This window comes from Lindgomyces ingoldianus (assembly GCF_010093535.1).
Source record: "Lindgomyces ingoldianus strain ATCC 200398 unplaced genomic scaffold BDR25scaffold_15, whole genome shotgun sequence".
Classification (NCBI taxonomy): domain Eukaryota; kingdom Fungi; phylum Ascomycota; class Dothideomycetes; order Pleosporales; family Lindgomycetaceae; genus Lindgomyces; species Lindgomyces ingoldianus.
Window position 1 is genome coordinate 1,258,997 of NW_022985176.1, and position 18,142 is coordinate 1,277,138.

The 18,142-nt window shown below is 50.5% G+C and overlaps 8 protein-coding genes across 8 annotated transcripts; 5 read left to right on the plus strand and 3 right to left on the minus strand.

Annotated features, from left to right (window-relative positions):
• Positions 1-35: 35 nt before the first annotated feature.
• Positions 36-578, minus strand: BDR25DRAFT_368896 (uncharacterized protein; the record flags this gene model as incomplete). Its single annotated transcript, XM_033697078.1, has 1 exon — positions 36-578. A coding segment is annotated over one exon (543 nt), but the record flags the coding sequence as incomplete, so codon positions are not given.
• Positions 579-1,859: 1,281 nt separating this feature from the next.
• Positions 1,860-3,483, plus strand: BDR25DRAFT_355015 (uncharacterized protein; the record flags this gene model as incomplete). Its single annotated transcript, XM_033695393.1, has 8 exons — positions 1,860-1,926; positions 1,957-2,113; positions 2,185-2,228; positions 2,263-2,333; positions 2,384-2,548; positions 2,628-3,140; positions 3,176-3,317; positions 3,407-3,483. The coding sequence occupies 8 exons, from the start codon at positions 1,860-1,862 to the stop codon at positions 3,481-3,483; spliced, it is 1,236 nt and encodes a 411-aa protein (XP_033547946.1).
• A 2,931-nt stretch (positions 3,484-6,414) lies between these two features.
• On the minus strand, positions 6,415-8,101 carry BDR25DRAFT_342862 (DUF1479-domain-containing protein). The gene is made up of 2 exons (XM_033693770.1): positions 7,558-8,101; positions 6,415-7,502 (listed from the first exon to the last, which is right to left on the minus strand). The coding sequence occupies exons 1-2, from the start codon at positions 7,997-7,999 to the stop codon at positions 6,424-6,426; spliced, it is 1,521 nt and encodes a 506-aa protein (XP_033547947.1). The 5' UTR covers positions 8,000-8,101; the 3' UTR covers positions 6,415-6,423.
• A 773-nt stretch (positions 8,102-8,874) lies between these two features.
• BDR25DRAFT_286556 (beta-glucosidase) lies at positions 8,875-10,813 on the plus strand (the record flags this gene model as incomplete). The annotated part of the gene is made up of 4 exons (XM_033688260.1): positions 8,875-8,927; positions 9,020-9,684; positions 9,789-10,374; positions 10,526-10,813. 4 exons carry the CDS (start codon positions 8,875-8,877, stop codon positions 10,662-10,664), a joined length of 1,443 nt encoding a protein of 480 aa, XP_033547948.1. The 3' UTR covers positions 10,665-10,813.
• A 215-nt stretch (positions 10,814-11,028) lies between these two features.
• Positions 11,029-12,438, minus strand: BDR25DRAFT_393665 (uncharacterized protein). The gene is made up of 7 exons (XM_033698267.1): positions 12,181-12,438; positions 11,802-12,111; positions 11,676-11,761; positions 11,513-11,626; positions 11,296-11,464; positions 11,223-11,232; positions 11,029-11,187 (listed from the first exon to the last, which is right to left on the minus strand). The coding sequence occupies exons 1-7, from the start codon at positions 12,191-12,193 to the stop codon at positions 11,119-11,121; spliced, it is 771 nt and encodes a 256-aa protein (XP_033547949.1). The 5' UTR covers positions 12,194-12,438; the 3' UTR covers positions 11,029-11,118.
• A 93-nt stretch (positions 12,439-12,531) lies between these two features.
• BDR25DRAFT_30592 (uncharacterized protein) lies at positions 12,532-13,289 on the plus strand. Its single transcript, XM_033690520.1, has one exon. The coding sequence runs from the start codon at positions 12,574-12,576 to the stop codon at positions 12,961-12,963; it is 390 nt and encodes a 129-aa protein (XP_033547950.1). The 5' UTR covers positions 12,532-12,573; the 3' UTR covers positions 12,964-13,289.
• Positions 13,290-13,947: 658 nt separating this feature from the next.
• BDR25DRAFT_368899 (uncharacterized protein) lies at positions 13,948-14,987 on the plus strand. Its single transcript, XM_033697079.1, has 2 exons — positions 13,948-14,449; positions 14,514-14,987. Exons 1-2 carry the CDS (start codon positions 14,242-14,244, stop codon positions 14,927-14,929), a joined length of 624 nt encoding a protein of 207 aa, XP_033547951.1. The 5' UTR covers positions 13,948-14,241; the 3' UTR covers positions 14,930-14,987.
• A 449-nt stretch (positions 14,988-15,436) lies between these two features.
• BDR25DRAFT_224657 (uncharacterized protein) lies at positions 15,437-16,879 on the plus strand (the record flags this gene model as incomplete). Its single annotated transcript, XM_033685155.1, has 2 exons — positions 15,437-15,815; positions 16,155-16,879. 2 exons carry the CDS (start codon positions 15,437-15,439, stop codon positions 16,877-16,879), a joined length of 1,104 nt encoding a protein of 367 aa, XP_033547952.1.
• Positions 16,880-18,142: the final 1,263 nt, after the last annotated feature.

The following is an 18,142-nucleotide window of genomic DNA, read 5'->3' on the forward strand; positions in this document are numbered from 1 at the left end:
TGTTGAGAGCGCAGAAACTGATGCATTAGCAGGGATCATTTTCCCATTAATAAAATAGCATTGTGGCTGCAACCTTGACCCTTGAACGTAAATGCGAGATTGTTCATGCTGGTCAGTGTGTCTGGATGCTCATCCCCAAGCACCCTCTTTCTCGTCTCCATCACTTGCACCTCCAGCTCTTCGGCCTCCTTCCATCGCCCTTGATTCCTGTACGTTGACGCCAGGTTAGCCATGCCGGCCAGCGTGTCTGGATGCTCGTCCCCAAGCACTCTCGAGCTCGTCTCCATCACTTGCACAAACAGCTCTTCGGCCTCCTTCCAACGGCCCTGATTCCTGTACGTCGACGCCAGGTTTGCCATGCTGGTCAGCCTGTCTGGATGCTCATCCCCAAGCACCCTCTTTCTCGTCTCCATCACTTGCACCTCCAGCTCTTCAGCCTCCTTGTACCCCCCCTTATTCCAAAACGTCGAGGCCAGGTTTGCCATGCTAGTCAGCGTGTCTAGATGCTCGCCCCCAAGCACCCTCTTTCTCGTCTCCATCACTTGCACCTCCAGCTCTTCGGCCTCCTTCCACTGTCCCCCGTTTAGGAAACGGAGCCGGTAAAGACCCTAGAATATCAGTTTTTCCAGTTTAAAGCAGTAGCCTGAAGCTAGTGCACATACTGAACAAGTCAAGCTGCAATCATGCTTGAAAGTAATATCTAATAGTAGAAAAAGTAATTCAGCACTGATGTTGCTACCAACAGCAGGGAGGGCGGCCGGCCCGCTCCGGTTAGCCCTTGTGAGTTTAAAGCAGTTACTATATGATAGAGATTGGTAAAACATATGTTTTGAGTTTATGACACTTTACTATATATATATATGGTTGAATGCTCAGCCATTTGTTAGTTAGCAGGGCAAACCCTTACTATAGCTGCATTTAAAAAGAGGCTTAGAAGACACGTAGCTGAACATACACTTCTGGAAACTTACGCTACACTGCTATTTTTCCTAATATAATGTACGATACAATACGACTGGCTTATATCTTAATATGCTATAAGGAAACAAGCATTACAGTCCACTTATTAGCGTAAACACCCTTTAGTCAGCAAAACTCTTGAAATACTTGATATTAAGGGCTGAGTGGTATAATACCATAAAAGAACATTCTCTTTTAATTGAACTTTCAAAGGATTATTCTGAAATATAAAGAGCTTGCAAAATCCATAATGCAGGAGGCTTGAGGGCTGTTCAGGTGCTAAAAAAGAACCGACTAAGGGCACAACTAAGATGGTTGTATTCTTTTGGGTACGGTCTAGAACCCTAGGGAAAAAATACATAGAGAACAATTCTGCATTGACAATAAATTTATAAATTCATGTAGGAAATCTTGAGATGCTAATCAATTGAATTTGTTTCGGTTCGGTGGGATTTTCGCTACGCAGCGGCCAGGTTACCAAAAAAAAAAAAAAGCCCTCTAATCGTAACGGCAGGCTTCAACATTGTGTATTTGACTCATCAAGCTCATGTTTTGGGGGCACTCAAAAAGGCCTATATTATTCTGAAACCCTTGGCTATGGTAAGAGAATGAACTGTGCCAATCGCTGTCCTCCTGTCAACAAGGAATCTTCTCTGCATTGTACAGAACGCCCCTACCTGCGAGATACTCAAAGGGCTTAGTTCTAAGAGCGCTATCTCTTTCTCCAAATTATCTCATCTTTTACGGTACAAATCAACATCCTTCGATATAAAATTCATCAAGAGTATTCACAGTTTTATAGCGAATTCATTTAGCCATAATTCCTAATCCCAAATCTATTCCAAACTTAGAAAGGAAAAAACCCCCGAGGACTTATCAAACTGTAGTGAAAATGCGTCATGGGGACTCGCTACTCATATGAGCACCACTACTCGGACTACTGCGCTATCTTCATCAGGCGACTGGGTAGATGGTAAGGATTGGGATTCTACACAGCTTTTGAGAAGCTACTTCTTCAGCACATTCACCCGGAGAACAAATTGGGCCCGCATATTTCCAGTACTCTAGGCACACTGAAGGCACTTACGCCGTCAAAGTCCGGGCTACCGGCACCAGCGCCTTCTGGTAAAAAAAAAAACTGCCCACAACCTCCGTAATGGAGCGTGCACTATAGAATACATTCGTTGACATACTTATGTTCCTGTAATAGAGGCTCTGTCTCAGGATAACACACTGGGCAATGCCATGGGAGCACTATATTCTAATGCGTCCCTATAAGGTCGACCCACACTATCTCTATAGACCAGGACAAATCTAGATGGAATATCGGACTGGTTCAATGCAGATCTCCACGCTACGTCAAATTCGCTTTCGTTTCTTTAAGTCTTTGGCAAACACAATATCCTAGTTTCGCCATCTCTAGTTTGACAAGGTTGGTATGCTGAATCCTAAAGACGGGAGCGATCTCCTAGTGGTCAGTCCTTTTTGGCATGGTGTCGGCCATGGCGATTTGAAGCTTCAGCCTGCACATTCAGCTAGCCAAGCATACTCTAAAGCCAAACTTAGTCGACACACCAAAGGGAGTGATGTACTTAGTTATATATGAAGCATGCGCAGCTTTATGACCTTCTTCTACGATCCGGAACCTCCATCGTTGTCGAAGAAAGCCAGCGATGATCACGAAACGATCGTACTTATTCACAACGACCTCGACATTTATAACGTCTACATCGATAATTCCGACCCTGTCACTGGTGTCATCGACTGGGATCTCACTCTCACGATTCCTCGCTGCATTCGATATACATTCCTTCCTCTCTTTCTCTGCAATGATGGGAAAGACTGCTATGCCATGGACAACGCATTACACACGTTTTGGTGATTTGAATTCTACCGACCCTTATACACGGAATATTATCGAGGCCACTCGCAATTTAGAGAAAGATGCTCCCAGAGAGGGCATCTACACCTCAAAATCACATAGTTACCAAGCAGCCAATGACGCTTTTGATATAGACGGAGAGTCCGGCCACTTCGGAGAGAAGAAGTTCAAGGAAATTCCTGGACTCCGGCCATTGCAATCGGTTTTGGAGAAATTAGAAGGCAAACGAGGCCGGGGTGATGGCGAAACCATGTCGATGAGGAAGACAGCTTCTGGTGCCTCAAGTCTGGTGCTCAAAGTTGGATCTTCCTATTTCCTGGTTATGCTCACGAGAATGGCAAATTCTTCTATCCAAAAGCTGCAATACATTGCTCCTTTTTGAGCTGCCCCCGAGTGGTATGGACTATGCTTGGTCCTGGTAGCATCATACATCCATCAAATCCTAACTTTGGCGCGTTTGCTTCAACCTCCGATTGTGTTGTGTTCAGCTAAAAGATTTAACTCGCGTCGCCGGTATTTGTGTGACCTCTTACGCGGTTTACGACACCGGAATGCCACGTCTAGTTTCCTGCAGTAGACGGGATAACAAAAAGCTCTTGATAGTTAACGTTGATGGTAAGCAAGTTGGCGCCTACTTTTAAGACACGATGACCGTTAACAACTATAACTCCACTAACAACTACTAAAATGTGCTATAATAAAGCAGATGTCCTCCTTGCCTAGGCAGCTCTTGATAAATGCTAAGTTAAAAGCGTGCAACGCTTAGCAACTAACTAACGCGCTGGAATGCCTCCCCAACGATATTGTCTGCCTAAATTAAAGAAGCTTACTAAGCTAGAAGAGGAGGTCGTTATTAGACATATACTAGGCCTAGATTCACAATAATTTGCGCATACGCTAAAAGCTGTACGTTTTATGGCAGACAAGCTGCTCGCTGAGCGCGACGCTGGCTAAGCTAGAGACTAGTGCTGCGAAACTTTGTTAAGTAGACGTCTAATCTTAAGACCTACGGTTCAGAAGCGAAAGGTGACAATACAATAAGCAGAGAGCTCTACTCAAGGATCTAAGGCTTATCAGTAGCTAGTTTAAGCTTGTACAGCATACTAAGGCTACGTAAAATATCCTGAACAAGGATACCTACAACCTTAACATAGCTAGTTTGTCTTAACTAGTTGTCACTAGCTTAGAGAGGCGCAGTAGGGCAAAGGCAATACAACTGAGCAATTGTGAGTAGGTTACAGTTATCTGAGGAATTAATACTGCTAGCTAGGCTATTCTACCCTTCTGTCTTATAAAAGGCGCGGAGATAGTAGTTTATTCTATAGTGTTGCTACGGAATTAGGCCTCTACCTGCAGTAGGTTAATTAGGCTGCGACAGGGTAGAGATAGCGCAAAAGACAGTAGATAGGGAAACAAGGGACCTTAACGAAGGGAGAAGAAAAGGATATAGTCGCGTATAAGGACGCTGAGCGACAGGTAGAGGACAGGAGGCGTTAAGCTGCACCGCAGGCAGGTCTGAGTCGACAAGCTACAGCGCGCTGCAAGCGCTGCAGAGAGACTAGGCACGACTCGCGCACGTACAAGAAGCCAGCTATATATACTGCCTAGTTAGGATATCTTATATAATAATATAATTTAAAGGTGTTGTTAAACTGCGCAGTACTTTTTAGAGACAAGGTAGTGGGGGCGGCCAGCTCGCTTGTCTGGCTAACATACTTACCACCTACGTTATAGAACTTGAAGTATTGAATGCGTTGTAGTCTGTAGCTACCGAATATGGTTGTTGGATAGCTTTTTCAGATATATATAAACGATAGTTTAAGGAGACCTGCACAGAGTAGTAAATGTCTGGGTACTCAGCTCTCTGGCGTAGCGAACTAGATACAAAATATCATAAAAAGATATGGAAATAATCTAGAAGGATGAACAGATGAGCCTCCATTTCAAGGACAAGCGGCCTGTACTTCTAAAATTTGCTTTCTTCATCTCTGCCCTGGAGGACTATGCGTCACTTCCTTAACTCAGCCTCGTGGCACCACATCTAGAGAACTTCAGTGATTGGTTAGCCGTATAGAAAAACGGCATAAGGAAGCCGAGCACGAGCAAAAAGAGTGAGATGTCTTGAAGCGAAACGTGCAACCTACAGATATGTATTCAAGGAACGTTGATGAATTTGAAAACTATTTGAACGTGGGTGGTTGCTGAGGAAGCTGAGTGGCGGATTTGAGGGTTGGTGTTGCGCTGATGCTGCGTGGCAAATGGGTCGAAGCGCTTGGGATAATTTTGTAGCTAGGGAGCAAGAAGGAACATTAGGAGCTGTTGAGATGTCTCACTTAGCTTTTGTTGAAAGTGTTGCCGTGGGTGGAGTCGTGGAATCCCAACGGCGCTAACTAGAATAGGGATGGATCTAGCCGAATTGAGAAGACTATCATTCAAATACACGCACATCTGAGGCCATCGAGCTCCAGCAAGCAAAATAAAGCGCTTGGATCTGTGGATACTTATAAGATTGTTGAGTCGGTAGTTCTAACGAAGAAATGAATAGAATGCCAAGTACACAGTATCGGGGGAATGGCGAGGTCTAAAATGGGCACGCCTCCATTAACATAATCCAACTTTTCCCTCAAATTCAACCTTAGTACATTGTACCGTATATCGTATCGATACCAGAAAGTACTTAAATCAATTCTTAGCCGAATCTTTCTCAGTCCCCAATCTCTGCATCCGCAGCCTCAAGAATCCCTTGTACCATCCACAATCCTGTCTCCTATAACAATAAATATGCTGTACGAGAACGACACCAGCTCAGAGTACGACCACCTTTTTGGCCGCAGACTGTTGACTCCACCATGGTCCCACCCAGACCCCGAAATGACGCAGAACTTCTGCGGCCTTTCCCCTTGTCAGTTTCACGCCGTGGAAGCTCGACGGCATCGTGCAGCTGAGCAGGTATGGCACCATCGCCAACAAGCTCGAGATGCTTCCCATCAGAGAACCCCTTTGCAAGACAGGGCGATGGAAGAACATCGGTTCGTCAATATTGTCATAGAGGAGCATTCCCGGCAAACAACGGGAAATTGGAAAGGGCGGGCACGTAGAGATATTGACCCACATCTGGATGTTTGCATTCTTGTAGGCGTGGTGGTAATAGGTGCAGTTTTGGTCACGGGGTTGATGGTTTGGTTCATACTTAGAAATAAGGGAAATTGAGAACAGAAACGTGTTCTGCTTCTGGTGATATGAGGACATATACATTTGACTGAGAGACGCTGAGAGGAAAAAAGTATGGAGTGTGCAGATACCAAGATGAGGGATTTAGCTGGGGCAATTAGGAGAAGTTTGACTTGAATATTCGCGTGCAATGGCGGTGGAACTAAAAGATAACACTGGGCCTGCTCTTCAAAAAAAATTTCGAATAGAGGGGATAGAGCTCTGCAAATTTTGTCATAGGAACCAAGGACCTCAGCTTGGATTGATTGGTGCTACAATTCACCAAAAATATCCCAAAGTCTTGGCTATTGAATATACTATCTAACAGAAGTGCTTAAACTTTCCAAGGCTGCCTCTCGACCCAGCTTCAATCAGTCATAAAATCCGAGGATCTTGTTTGCCCTATCAAGAACTTCTCTCTCCCCAGGCACCAACCCTTCTGCATCACTGTCCCACTCTGCTAGGCCCATGGCTCTACATCCTTCGACTCCAACCAAATTCTCTAACTGTTCCACTTTCATTCGGCACACGTGGTTGCTCTCTCCAATGCCACCCCCAAAATCTGGACTTGGTGTTCCCTTAATGAAGTTCTCCCTCTGTCGTACAAGATATTTAGCGTTTTCTACTGTCATTGGACAAGCTGGGATGTATAGGACGCTGGAGTCAGATTTTCCGGCATGTGTCTTATCCACCGCATGGATTGTGTCGCAATGCCATGCTACATAATCCCCTGGATGTACTGTGGGCATGTGAATCATAGATTCTTGCAAATTGAGGTGAGGATGTAGGAGTTGTGAAAGTTCTTGGCCGTGTCCGGGGGTAGCACCCTGGAGCCATGACGAGGGCGTTGAATCCATGCTCCAGTTGTCTGAAGCAAGGAAATCTACCGAACTAGACATGGCTTCAGATGTTGTTTGAGCTCCGGACTCGACACCACGCTTCGGAGAGAAGAACGGCCGAAGAAGGTAGTACACTGTCGCTTTCGCTAACAGGGGGTTTACTAGCAAGGTTCCTTCAAAAGGGCCAGTTGTCGAGAGCGATAGCCATCCTTGATACATACGGAACATGCTACAGGCTCCTACTCCTTGGTGGAGATCTAAGACGGCAGACAGTCTGCAGCTTGCTTCCCAAGGGTCATATTTCTCCCACTCCCCTTTCCACACTGAATCATATACTCCACCAAGCCCATACCCCTTTTCGTCCCATCGCTCGACGCTACCGCCATCAACGTGAGGTCCTAATGCGAACGTTGCATCTCCGGGAAGGCGCATTCGTAAGCGGTCTGCATAGCTGGCTGGGTGTTCTGTTGATATCAGGGCTTGGGGGTTGGTGCTGTGCCAAAACGACATGAGGAAGCGGTGAGTTTTAAGCAGATTGGAGTTTCCACGAGCGAGGAGCTGCGTGCGTGACCAGTAGAGTTCGAAGACTTGAGGGTTATCTGCCGGAAAAGCTGAAGGAAAAGTTAGCGACGAGCTCAGCGTAGGAAGAAGTTCAGTACTCTACACCTTTAGTCTGAGGGTTCTGCCTGATGTATTCTTTTAGATCTGCCTTCCATTGTAACGCTTCCTCTATTGGGACCACTCCTCTTACAACGGCAACACCTCTCTTCCTCAACTCGTGGTTGAATTTTTCCGGTGCATTATCGATGTCTTTGAAGTCTATCTCAGGAATGGCCTTAGATCCTAGTTCTACGATGAGCGGAATTTCCTCTCTAAGATCTCGTAGTAGACGTTCCCACGACTTTCGCACTTCGTTCTCGCGACCCTTGATCAGGCGACCTTTCAAGTCTGCATATTTGGGGGCGAGAGGGGAAAATTGCTGGCCAGACAGCGAAACAAAGGCATCCGAAATATCACCTGCCCTTTTCTGAGCCTGCGTGGCTGCAGTCCGCAGCTGCGTAGTGATCCATCTCGTGGGGGTTCGGACTGTTCGTAGCGTGGACAACATGATGAATAGGGCCAGTTTAAGGCTCGGGAGTCAACTTGGTGTTATGATGAGGCAATCTAATCTCTCATTCTGTGCCATTATATACCGTCTGCTAACTAGAAGGCTCCTGGTGATGCATGAGTCTTTTCCGACAATGCAGTCGTGAATCTGGAGATGAGGGGCAAGCTCAGACTTCGGAAAGCCCAAACGGGAATGGCTTCCTCACCCCAGCCATTATCCAACGAGGAAGGCGTCTGGCCGTCGAGAAATCTATCCGACCTATTTTCTGCTCCAAGACTGATGGCTTGGATTTGTCGAATAATCACTGACGGAATGCTTCGAGGGAATGTTCGACTGGGGATGGGGGGTCCCGATCTCAAGAACTCGCCTTATCCTGCCCCTCACTTGATGCATCCCGTTTCATCTATCCAGTGCCAACAGCCCACTTCAGCCCACCCATCCCAAGTCATGCTTGCACGCGGGGAAAAGGCAGGCTGAATCGACGGCCCGTTAATCCACTGACCGCCTTCATCATCGTCGACGGCGCCAGGCAGAACGCAGCTAAAACACCAGCATCGTCAGGTGCAGCTCGAGAAAGGTCTGGAGACTGTGTTGGCAACCAGTTTCTGCCTTCTGATGGGCTGTAGGGCGGACAGTGAAATTGATATTCAGCCGCCTGTGAGCAATTGATGCACCGTACATCGCTCACATATCTTACTCGGCATCTGTTAAGTTTCTTGGGACGCGTCGAGACGGCCGCAGCGGGACGTTCTGCCGCAACCAACCTGGAACAACGCAGTATATGAAGATGTGAGATGCCCGCTGCTGCAGCCCTCCCGAACTGCGCCTGAAGGCTCAAACTGTGTCAATTCGAGTCTGTTCAACATTGTTTCAACATGTCAGATTCGTACTTGCCAAAGGGCTTTTTGTGGGGGTTCGCGACGGCCAGGTACGTATCCCAGCCGAGTCTCACACACATAACCCCACCACTGTAACGCTTGACGACTCGTCTCCCGAGTATTGACGGAATGCGTACTTCAGTTACCAGATCGAAGGTGCACCCCACGAAGACGGGCGAGCTGATTCTATCTGGGACATTCATTGCCGCATCCCAGGAAAGATCGCTGATGGAAGCTCTGGCGACGTGGCGTGCGACTCCTACCATCGCACTGCAGAAGACATTGCGCTCCTGAAAGAGTGTGGGGCGAAAGCTTACCGCTTCTCGCTCTCGTGGTCTCGTATCATCCCTCTTGGAGGACGGAGTGACCCTGTAAACGAGAAGGGGGTTCAGCACTATGTGAAGTTCGTTGACGACCTCCGTGCTGCGGGGATCGAGCCGATGATTACGCTCTTCCACTGGGACTTACCCGACGCTCTCAATAAGCGATATGGCGGGATGCTGAACAAAGTCGAGTTCGTAAAGGATTTCGAGAATTACGCAAGGGTCTGCTTCAAAGCATTCGGGTCCAAAGTTAAATTCTGGATCACCTTCAATGAGCCCTGGTGTAGCTCCATCCTCGGCTACAGCACAGGACTTTTCGCTCCAGGGCGAACCAGCGACCGGACCAAGAGTGCGGAAGGAGATAGCAGCACGGAGCCTTGGATTGTGGGTCATTCGTTTTTGATTGCTCACGGAGCTGCCGTCAAGGCTTATAGGGATGACTTTAAAGCAAAGGATGGCGGTCAGATTGGCATTACCCTGAACGGTGCGCCCTCCACGTGGCACTCGTATTTACGAAACTTTATCCATCCCGCAACCGTCAGCCGTTTGTTATGCATTGAAGCGAATGTAATTGCTGATTATTTCTAGGGGATTGGACTGAGCCTTGGGATCAAAATGATCCTGCCGATGTCGAGGCCTGCACCCGTAAAATCGAGTTTGCCATCTGCTGGTTCGGAGACCCCGTATACTTTGGCAAATACCCAGACTCGATGCGGAAACAGCTCGGTGATCGTCTTCCAGAGTTCACACCCGAAGAAGCTGTTCTTGTAAAGGGAAGCAATGACTTCTATGGCATGAACCACTACTGTGCCAACTACATCAAGCACAAAGAGGGGGAGCCGGATGTGAATGATTTTGCAGGCCATCTCGAGATCCTCATGGAAAACAAAGCCGGAGACATCATCGGTCCAGAGACACAATCTGTCTGGTTGAGGCCTAATCCTCTCGGATTTAGGAAACTGATCAAGTGGCTTAGTGATCGATACGATGGACCAACATTCTACGTGACTGAGAATGGAACGAGTTTGAAAGGTGAAAACGACTTACCTCTCGACCAACTGCTCCAGGACGACTTCCGCTGCGAATATTTCAAGGGATATATTGGAGCTCTAGCAGATGCTCATGCTAAAGATGGAGTTGACGTTAGGGGCTACATGGCTTGGAGTCTCTTAGAGTATGTCCCCGAATTTCTTCAATCTCATCTTATCATTGCAAACAACCCAGGACCCACTAGTGCGGCATTGTTACCAAACGATGCAATGGTTCGCAAACCGCTTTCACACGTTCCACTTGAGATGGCGATTTCCGCTAACGTGTACCTGCAGTAACTTTGAATGGGCTGAAGGCTACGAGACTCGTTTCGGCGTTACATATGTCGACTACACAGGCGGCCAAAAGCGGTACCCCAAAAAAAGTGCAAAACTTATCGGGCAAATATTCGACCAGTACATCAAAAAGGAGTGACACAGTTGTCGATGGGTGTGGCGTGGCGTAGTAGTTCTGCGCGGCTGGATAGTTCAGGAGAGGCACTACAGTAGTGTGCCGTGTGGGTTTAGGCTGCAGACAACGGTCAATAGGTTTGGATTTTGCGTTTCTAGCAAACTTCTAGCGTGGATGCATGGAAAGTTCCTTCATCTGATGAGCTTTTCGACGGGATATTTGCGGCTTTACTTGGCTTCTTGGAGGAGCGGCTGGTTAGGCCTAGCAAAGGTACCTTTCTTTCTCTTACGATAGTCTCACGCCACAGGGGAAAAGTCAGGGTGGAGGATTCTGAGAGACACTCGATAGCTGCCTTTTTAGCATGCTTATGCTGAACTCATTATCGATTAGCAATGCTACCGCTTCTGGAAACATGATGCAACAAGCGATCGCTCGCCAACTCTTCCCCTCAAATGATGCATAATGACAAGCCTGCCTATCAGGTGCATCTCCATACCATCACCATTCCTTGACCCACTTGCACCCCTTCTAGCCCGAAGCTAGAAGCCTTCAGCGAAGATTCGTGATATGCAGCGCCATCACGTCAACACGACTCAGGATCCCCCTGTTGGGTAGCAAACTTTAAATTTTGCGCAAGCGTGGCAGCCCTGCTCACATCTGTTTCAGGATGGTAGGGTGACCTCGTGGCCGCCCAATTCTCTCAGCACGAGCTTGAGGGCAAGCAAGGCCAGGCCAAAAGGAGGTAGGCATGTGTGCTTCAATTTGTGTGGAAGGTGTTGGATGGGGGTGGAGACAAGGTGTATTCCGGCTGTTGCGGATACGCTCTTCCCCGTGTTTTAGTATCCTCTAGATGGAAAATGATCAAGCTAAACGGGCTTTCGGATGTGCGCCAGGGGCTTCCCAAGGGGTGGTAATGAAGTTGAGGGTGGTCTTGATGGATTTGTAGCATTGACGCCTGCGTGAAGGGAATGGTTCGTTCATGGCGGCTGTGGTTGAGATGAGGCCGCCACTAAACCTAAGTCGATGCTGTCCAACGAAGTGAACCTCGTCGGACTACCAAGCGACGTCGCCGCTCAAGATCAATAATCCGCAATAACGCTGCTGCCGCTTCTGGAGGATGCCTATCTTGTTACACGGACAGCCGTGAGGCTGGAGAATCACATCAATGTGAATGTCTGTCTCATAGTGGGGCGAATCACACTGGAACTTGGGGAAAGCTTCCCTTTCGGGGCATCAGAGTATATATCGCGCAATTGCAATTTCGGGTGCGGATGCGGGGGATTTGCTCTTGTCTGTGAAGGGCACTGCGGCCGGATATCGCTTTCGCTTTTCGATTCATTGGATTTTTGATTGAATGATAGGCGCCCGGAGGAGGCGACAACGACGGTGGATTGCGTGTTTTCTCTTCCTCCCCTCCGCGATCCACTTCCATCGTGGCAGGATTTGAGATAGAGAGCTGAAGCGAGACAGACTAGGGAGGGATGTGATTGCGAAATTGCAGATTTCCTCTATAGTAATGAGGCGGCTAAGGGGTACGTACACCGGTGTAGCATTTTCTGCAGACGGTGGTTGCAGGAGGTATCTAGGTACGTACAGCACAATGCAGAGTACACATCACAAGATAGGAGTAGATAGTCTGCCCTAGGTAATAGGCCCGCCTTTATCTCCTTGTTGGGCGTCGTGGGCGATCCGCATCAGCTCTGGATGATTCGACATGAGACCCTGGATACATCCAGAAGACTGGAAGATTTTTGCCAAGTGATTCATCGGGGAAATAAGTTAGAGTTTGACGGCGGCGTATTGTCCTCATCGAGGGATGGCATATTGATAATGCGCCATGGTTTGATATAGAGGCCCGCTCTCGAAGCTAGAAGACGCAGAGAATGTACCTTGCTCCTCACGAGACCTCAGGTGCAGGCGTCTCTGGCGATGGATGACGGCATGTGGACCAGCGATCTTCAACCAGACAGCTGATGGTGGTTTCAGAATCTTGCAGCACAAGATGCATCTTTCAACGTTCGCGTTCAACGCTCGAAGACTTCGAAACCGCGAACCTCTGGAGAAGGTTCTTGCGTGCAGCTCGCCAGACCTTGCAGCCCCTGCCAGCCAGGCTCCACGTTCCCGAATATCCCCACACTTCGCGCCATCGTCAACCTCCCACCCTCACGAATTCAAATCATCGATGGCAGCTCATCTACCAGGTACCGTGAGGTTGCGGATGACGGGCCATCTGCCTAGTGCTTCCGAAGGGGCACGCCATTCGCCATTTGGCCGTCTTCAAGACACATCCGACAGCCGACTTGAGTTGGACGTGGTCCAATAATGGCGCCAAGACAAAGCACTGGTGGCTGGTGAAGGGAATGATGAGCGAGCGAGACGGGACCACGCCCCAAAAATACCCTGTTGAAATCCTCTGCCAAGATGTGGCTGCACCGCTTCGAGGTCTTGTTCTGGCATGCTCACAGCCGCATGGCCGCAGTGAGCAGTGTGTGGACACCTCGTCGAACCGTGGAGAGGAGGCTTGCCTTTGACAAGATTCCATGACCAAACGTCACACCTCTTCTGATGATGGCGTCAAGATGTGGGCGTAGGCATCCGCTGCCTATCTGGGAGACGGATGCAGGACCTGGTGGGGCGCGCTGACGTGCGAAGCCGAGCGCTCCATGCTTCATCTCATTTTGAGTTTTGCTGCTCACTCTCAGAGGTGAGGCTTGCCAGAGCACTGAAACAGGATTGGCTCCGCGTGCTCGGTTTACCGCTTCCGCAGACCGAGCGAACGAGGTTGCTGCACTGATGCAGGCACGTCGAGCAGCGAACACTGCAAGGCCGGCACATTCTTGAAACGCGTTATTGGACATGCTGCTATATGCCCGCGTGCAGCGCTCGCGCAGTATCCCTTAGCCGCGGAGAGGTCGTTGCTCCCCTCAGTGTTGCTATAACAGACCCCCCGACAACAGTGGACGAATCCCCGAGCATGGGGGCACGCTTTGGGCACTGGGGACGCTTGATTCGGCGCAACGCGTTGTCCAGTGATCGACAGGTCCCTGGCTCGCTGGCTGGGATGGACGCTGGTCGGGGCGACGCCTGCTCTGGCCGTGCATCTGTGTGTGTTTGCAGCGAGTTCTGCTCAGGCCAGCAGCTCGCCGTCTGCAGTGCAGCTTGCAGCTCGCAGCGACAATCTAATGTCCGCACAGGTCGACTGTGCCTTGGACACCGGCAGCCGCACTACAGATTTTGACGCCTCGCCGGTGGCCTCCTGGGGAGCGTCCTAGCCGCATCTAGCCCCAAGAAGCTTCCTCAGCCGGCCCCACAATTGAAAGTTTCCCAGGGTTGGACTACCCTGCCCCCGGTCGCCCACGTGCGGGCCCTGGTCGACAGTGACTCTGGACGTTGCTCCAATGCTCCTCGTCCATGCCCAGCCTGAGCCTGCGAAAGCCATCCGAGCCCCAGAGCCACCACGGAGATAGTCCAGCAGTTTTGAGAGCAGCATCTATCACATCCGCCGTCGCCTCGGGCCAAACTTCGCCAATATACCCTCCGCAGACGTCACTGGCGTCTGCTTCTCTCGCCTGTGTGCCCACTGCTCGTCCGAGGGACCACCATGGCTCGCCCAGGCGGCGTAGCTGAGCAGCGAAGGGTAGGGCAAGCGAAATGGCGGCGTGACAAGCGTCGCCCGACGTGGCCTCTGATCTCGTCTTGCCATGTGGACCAAACTGGGACCGCCTCCTTGGTTATTGGCCGGGGCTTCTCGCGATTCCTGCCTGCGACCGAATGGGAAGTGGGCCGAGCCATATTTGCCTTCGCTTTTGGTGTGCGCAACACTCGCACTCCAACGGCGGCGAACGCGAACCAGCAATTGCTAGTGATATCTAGCGACCGCTCCTTCTCTTACGCCTCAGGCCGCCAGAAGAGACATCTGTCTAGATGGCCCCAGAACCGCAGTCGCTCAGGCGGTGCGTGGTCTCAGGCCAAGCACGCCAGGTCGGCCAGGTAGGAAGCAGGTGCGGATGGTAGACTTAGACTTCTCCCACACGTCGCCAAAACGGCCATCGCGAGCCGACGCTTGCGAGGGTGGGTGGCTGTCTCTGCTCGTCGCCGTCCTGCAGGCCTCCATCAACGGTTCCCTCAACCCCCTTCCAAGCCCTCGTGGCTCGTCTCCAAAGTTTGAATGTGAAACCACTTCCCCGCAGACTCCCGCACGTGTGCTTACCACCATCTTGGATCCATTTCGCGGCGCTAGGAGCGCGGTACCGTCCAGGGTCGGGCGCGGCACTGTGGTCGTAGCGTAGACAGCCCTGAACCCTTAATGCCAGGGTGCGATGGATGCGAGCGACGCTATCCTCACCTGACAATAGTTATAGCCTCGTCCCTGTCTCTCTCTTCTTGGGAAGCCTAGCAGCTGCTAAACCTTCCATGTTGCCCAGTGCACTCGCCATATCCCCCCCAGTGCTTACGTCCTTGTGGTAATTTCTCCTCACAGCTCTATTTACACTACGCCCCTCCCAGGCCCGTGAGCATTTCCATCCGTGCACACCGCATGTCCCATTAAACCAAGTCCATCCTGCGTCCCCCGAGAGCTCAGGATACCGTCATCATCTTTGACACTGACAATATTGAACCCTCTGTCTGGCTGTGTTTTGGCCTGCCGCTGACAGATCTCCACCTGCACCGACACTGCCCTTTTCTGTTCACCGCCCCCCGCGGATCCCCCCATGACTTCAGTACTCCACTACCGAGACCCCATCGCCTACCGGAGCGGCATCCCAATGAGTACGCCTAGCTACGTTCCACCTCAGATGGCCTCCACCAAAAAGTCCCCTCCATATGACGGCCACTCCTCCGGCTCAGACGTCAAGAATCAGCAGACTCCAGGCGCCAAACGACGGCCTTCACGGGCAGGTACCCGCAGCGTCACCACTCTCACCGCCGCCCAGCTCGAACGGAAACGAGCAAACGATCGTGAGGCACAGCGAGCCATTCGCCAACGGACCAAGGACCATATTGAAAACCTGGAGCGCCAGATCCGCGACCTGACCGCACAGCAAGATGCCAACTCGTCATCCAAAATCATGGAGCTAATGCGGCGGAACGAGGAGCTGGAGCAGGAGAACGCTCTTCTCCGCAGTCGCTTGTCTCACGCAGTTGCAGCATTTGGAGTCTCGGACCAAAATGGAGGTAAGTCTGATGCTGATGTTCATTTTTTCCCAAGCACAGATCAGATGTTCCTTTCTCAGCCATAGTGGCTTCACTGTTTGCTTTTTGGTGTCCGGCCCGTACCCGGTTGGGAGGCAACTGTCTCCCTTTGCCTTTTCACCTTTTACTTTTTCCACCCTCCAAATTTCCTATTCTTCCGTCACGCCTCTGTTTTCGGCGAGTTGCAGTAGTCCGATACGCGTATACTAACTCGTCTGCCCAATTTACTCCGATATGGGCTTTTTGCTGATGTTTGTTTTTCGCTATCTACAGGAAATGTGATGCCAGGTGCAGACGCGAGTGGCCTCATATCAGCGACAGGAGGCGCTCCATCACCCAGCGATCGTATCCAAATGCTCAGCCAGCCTCGAAGATCTTCAACGGGTACTGCCAGAAGCGCCCACTCAGTTCCTGAAATGGCAACGCCAGTTTCCCAACCTGGACATTGGCAGCCGCAACACACCGGTTACCCTCCTAATGTCTCCTCCTCACCGCATATCGAAAACCCCTCGACCCTTGGCGATGTCTCAGGCCCACAGGACGCGGTGCGCTGGAGTCCTCATCCCCACGGTCATCAACAACATCACTCGGTTTCGCTCCCGGTTCAAGATCCTTCGCTTCACGCCGTCGACTCTTCGGGAATGTCATATCCTAATCCGTATAGCATGGACAGCAGCGCGCGAGCTATGTCTTACCCGCTCGAAAATACCCACCTCGTTACTTCGCAACCCATGCAAATGACAGGCTATGGTACCCCGACCTCAAACCCATCTCCTCATCATCCTGAATACCAGCGGCTGAACGTGCCAATGAATGCTCACCAGCCACCTCCACATCCTGCGCATCAACATCAGCATCAGCAGCAGCAAGCGCCTTCACCGTACCCGAATTTCCAATCTCATGGGCCCCAAGGGTACGTCCCTCAGGGGAGTCATCAGGGAGAGATGCAGATGATGACCCAATCTCCCCATCCGCAGCCGCCGATGATGGGTGAGCAGGGACATATGATGTATCATATGCCACCGAACATGAAGGTCGAACACTAATTCAGGAAGTTCCAGTTTTGCCGTCCTAAGGCTCATGCATCCAAGCCTTAGACGGGCGGGCGGGTAGGTGGTGCAAAGGGTGGGAAATCAGATGAGTAGTGCTCACGAAATCCACCATGGTGCACAATGTGTCTCCGCCTACCGAGAGCATGGAAGGTTTGACTTGGAGCCCAATCACCGCACTCGCGTCAAATCGGAAGAATTGGAAGAATAATGCAACGGATCGCGAAGATTCCAGTCTGGGTTAGCAAACCTTGTTTTGGTGAAGTCCATGAAGCGTCGCGAACCTCCGAGTCTTTCAAACACCAAGGCGGCCTAATGTCAAATCCACGGCTTCGAGCGTCCACACGGGTTTAAGCCGACGATCGATTCATCGAACCCCATCTCAAATTCTCGCATCTCAACCATCCGGTTTGCCCAATGCCTCCGACCCGGTGTTAACTCTTTCCAGCCGAAAGTTCGTCTATCGCTCAATGCATCGCAACGCAACAACCCCATACCCCTGGCTGCCCACTTCCAAAGCGAAACGGAAACACAAATTGCTACTCGCCCACACGCTCCCCCTGCATGATTGCGACAGCTGGGTCTGACCCACAAGCAATTTCGGTCATTGGCCATTTTTTGGTCAGCGAGAACCATGCTTTCCATCGCTTCCCAAGGTTCAATATCATGACATACTTCTTAAAGTTTGGGGTCTCGAAGCTTCGGATCCAGGGTCGATGCCAAGGATGCACAACTAGGTTCGGCGCGACACTTCCGTTGTTTCGATTTTTGGAGACGCACCCCTTTAACGAATTCGGATGAGGCAACCGAGCCCTAGCCGGACACGAGCCGGAGCGGATGGTTTACGATGCTCGTCGCTCACAAACAAATATCCAAAACATACGCGCGTAACGGTGCGTTGCCGTTACAAACAGCTGTCCTTGGACGCAATTATACGAACACGTAAAAGCATGACAGCTACAAATAAAGACACCGCGGCTCGACCACGATTTGCACTGCGGAAATATCCATGTTGTAGTGCAACATAGAAGCGGACAAGCGCTCGCGTTTGCCGGCTAGGGCATCACCTGCATAGTCAACTGAAAAGCGAGCGCAGACAAAGTTGTAAAACCATGTTTTAATCGACACTTTCGGTCCCGGTCTGAGAGACAAATCGAGCGGCCGAAGCGAACGAACCGGCCCTTCCGAAGTGACGGTTCCGTGCACTTAGACCAATGACCAGCTGAAAAGCGACCAAAAGCTAAATTCATCCACAGCTTC

Coding starts and splice junctions, on each gene's coding strand:
- BDR25DRAFT_342862 (XM_033693770.1), bottom strand. CDS start 7,999: ATGTTGTCCACGCTACGAACAGTCCGAACCCCCACGAGATGGATCACT. Junction 7,503..7,557: donor GCAGAACCCTCAGACTAAAG/GTGTAGAGTACT, acceptor CTTTTCCTTCAG/CTTTTCCGGCAGATAACCCT.
- BDR25DRAFT_393665 (XM_033698267.1), bottom strand. Junction 11,762..11,801: donor AGACAGACATTCACATTGAT/GTGATTCTCCAG, acceptor GTAACAAGATAG/GCATCCTCCAGAAGCGGCAG. Junction 11,465..11,512: donor TGGCGCACATCCGAAAGCCC/GTTTAGCTTGAT, acceptor AACACGGGGAAG/AGCGTATCCGCAACAGCCGG.
- BDR25DRAFT_30592 (XM_033690520.1), top strand. CDS start 12,574: ATGACGGCATGTGGACCAGCGATCTTCAACCAGACAGCTGATGGTGGT.
- BDR25DRAFT_368899 (XM_033697079.1), top strand. CDS start 14,242: ATGGCTCGCCCAGGCGGCGTAGCTGAGCAGCGAAGGGTAGGGCAAGCG. Junction 14,450..14,513: donor CATATTTGCCTTCGCTTTTG/GTGTGCGCAACA, acceptor AGTGATATCTAG/CGACCGCTCCTTCTCTTACG.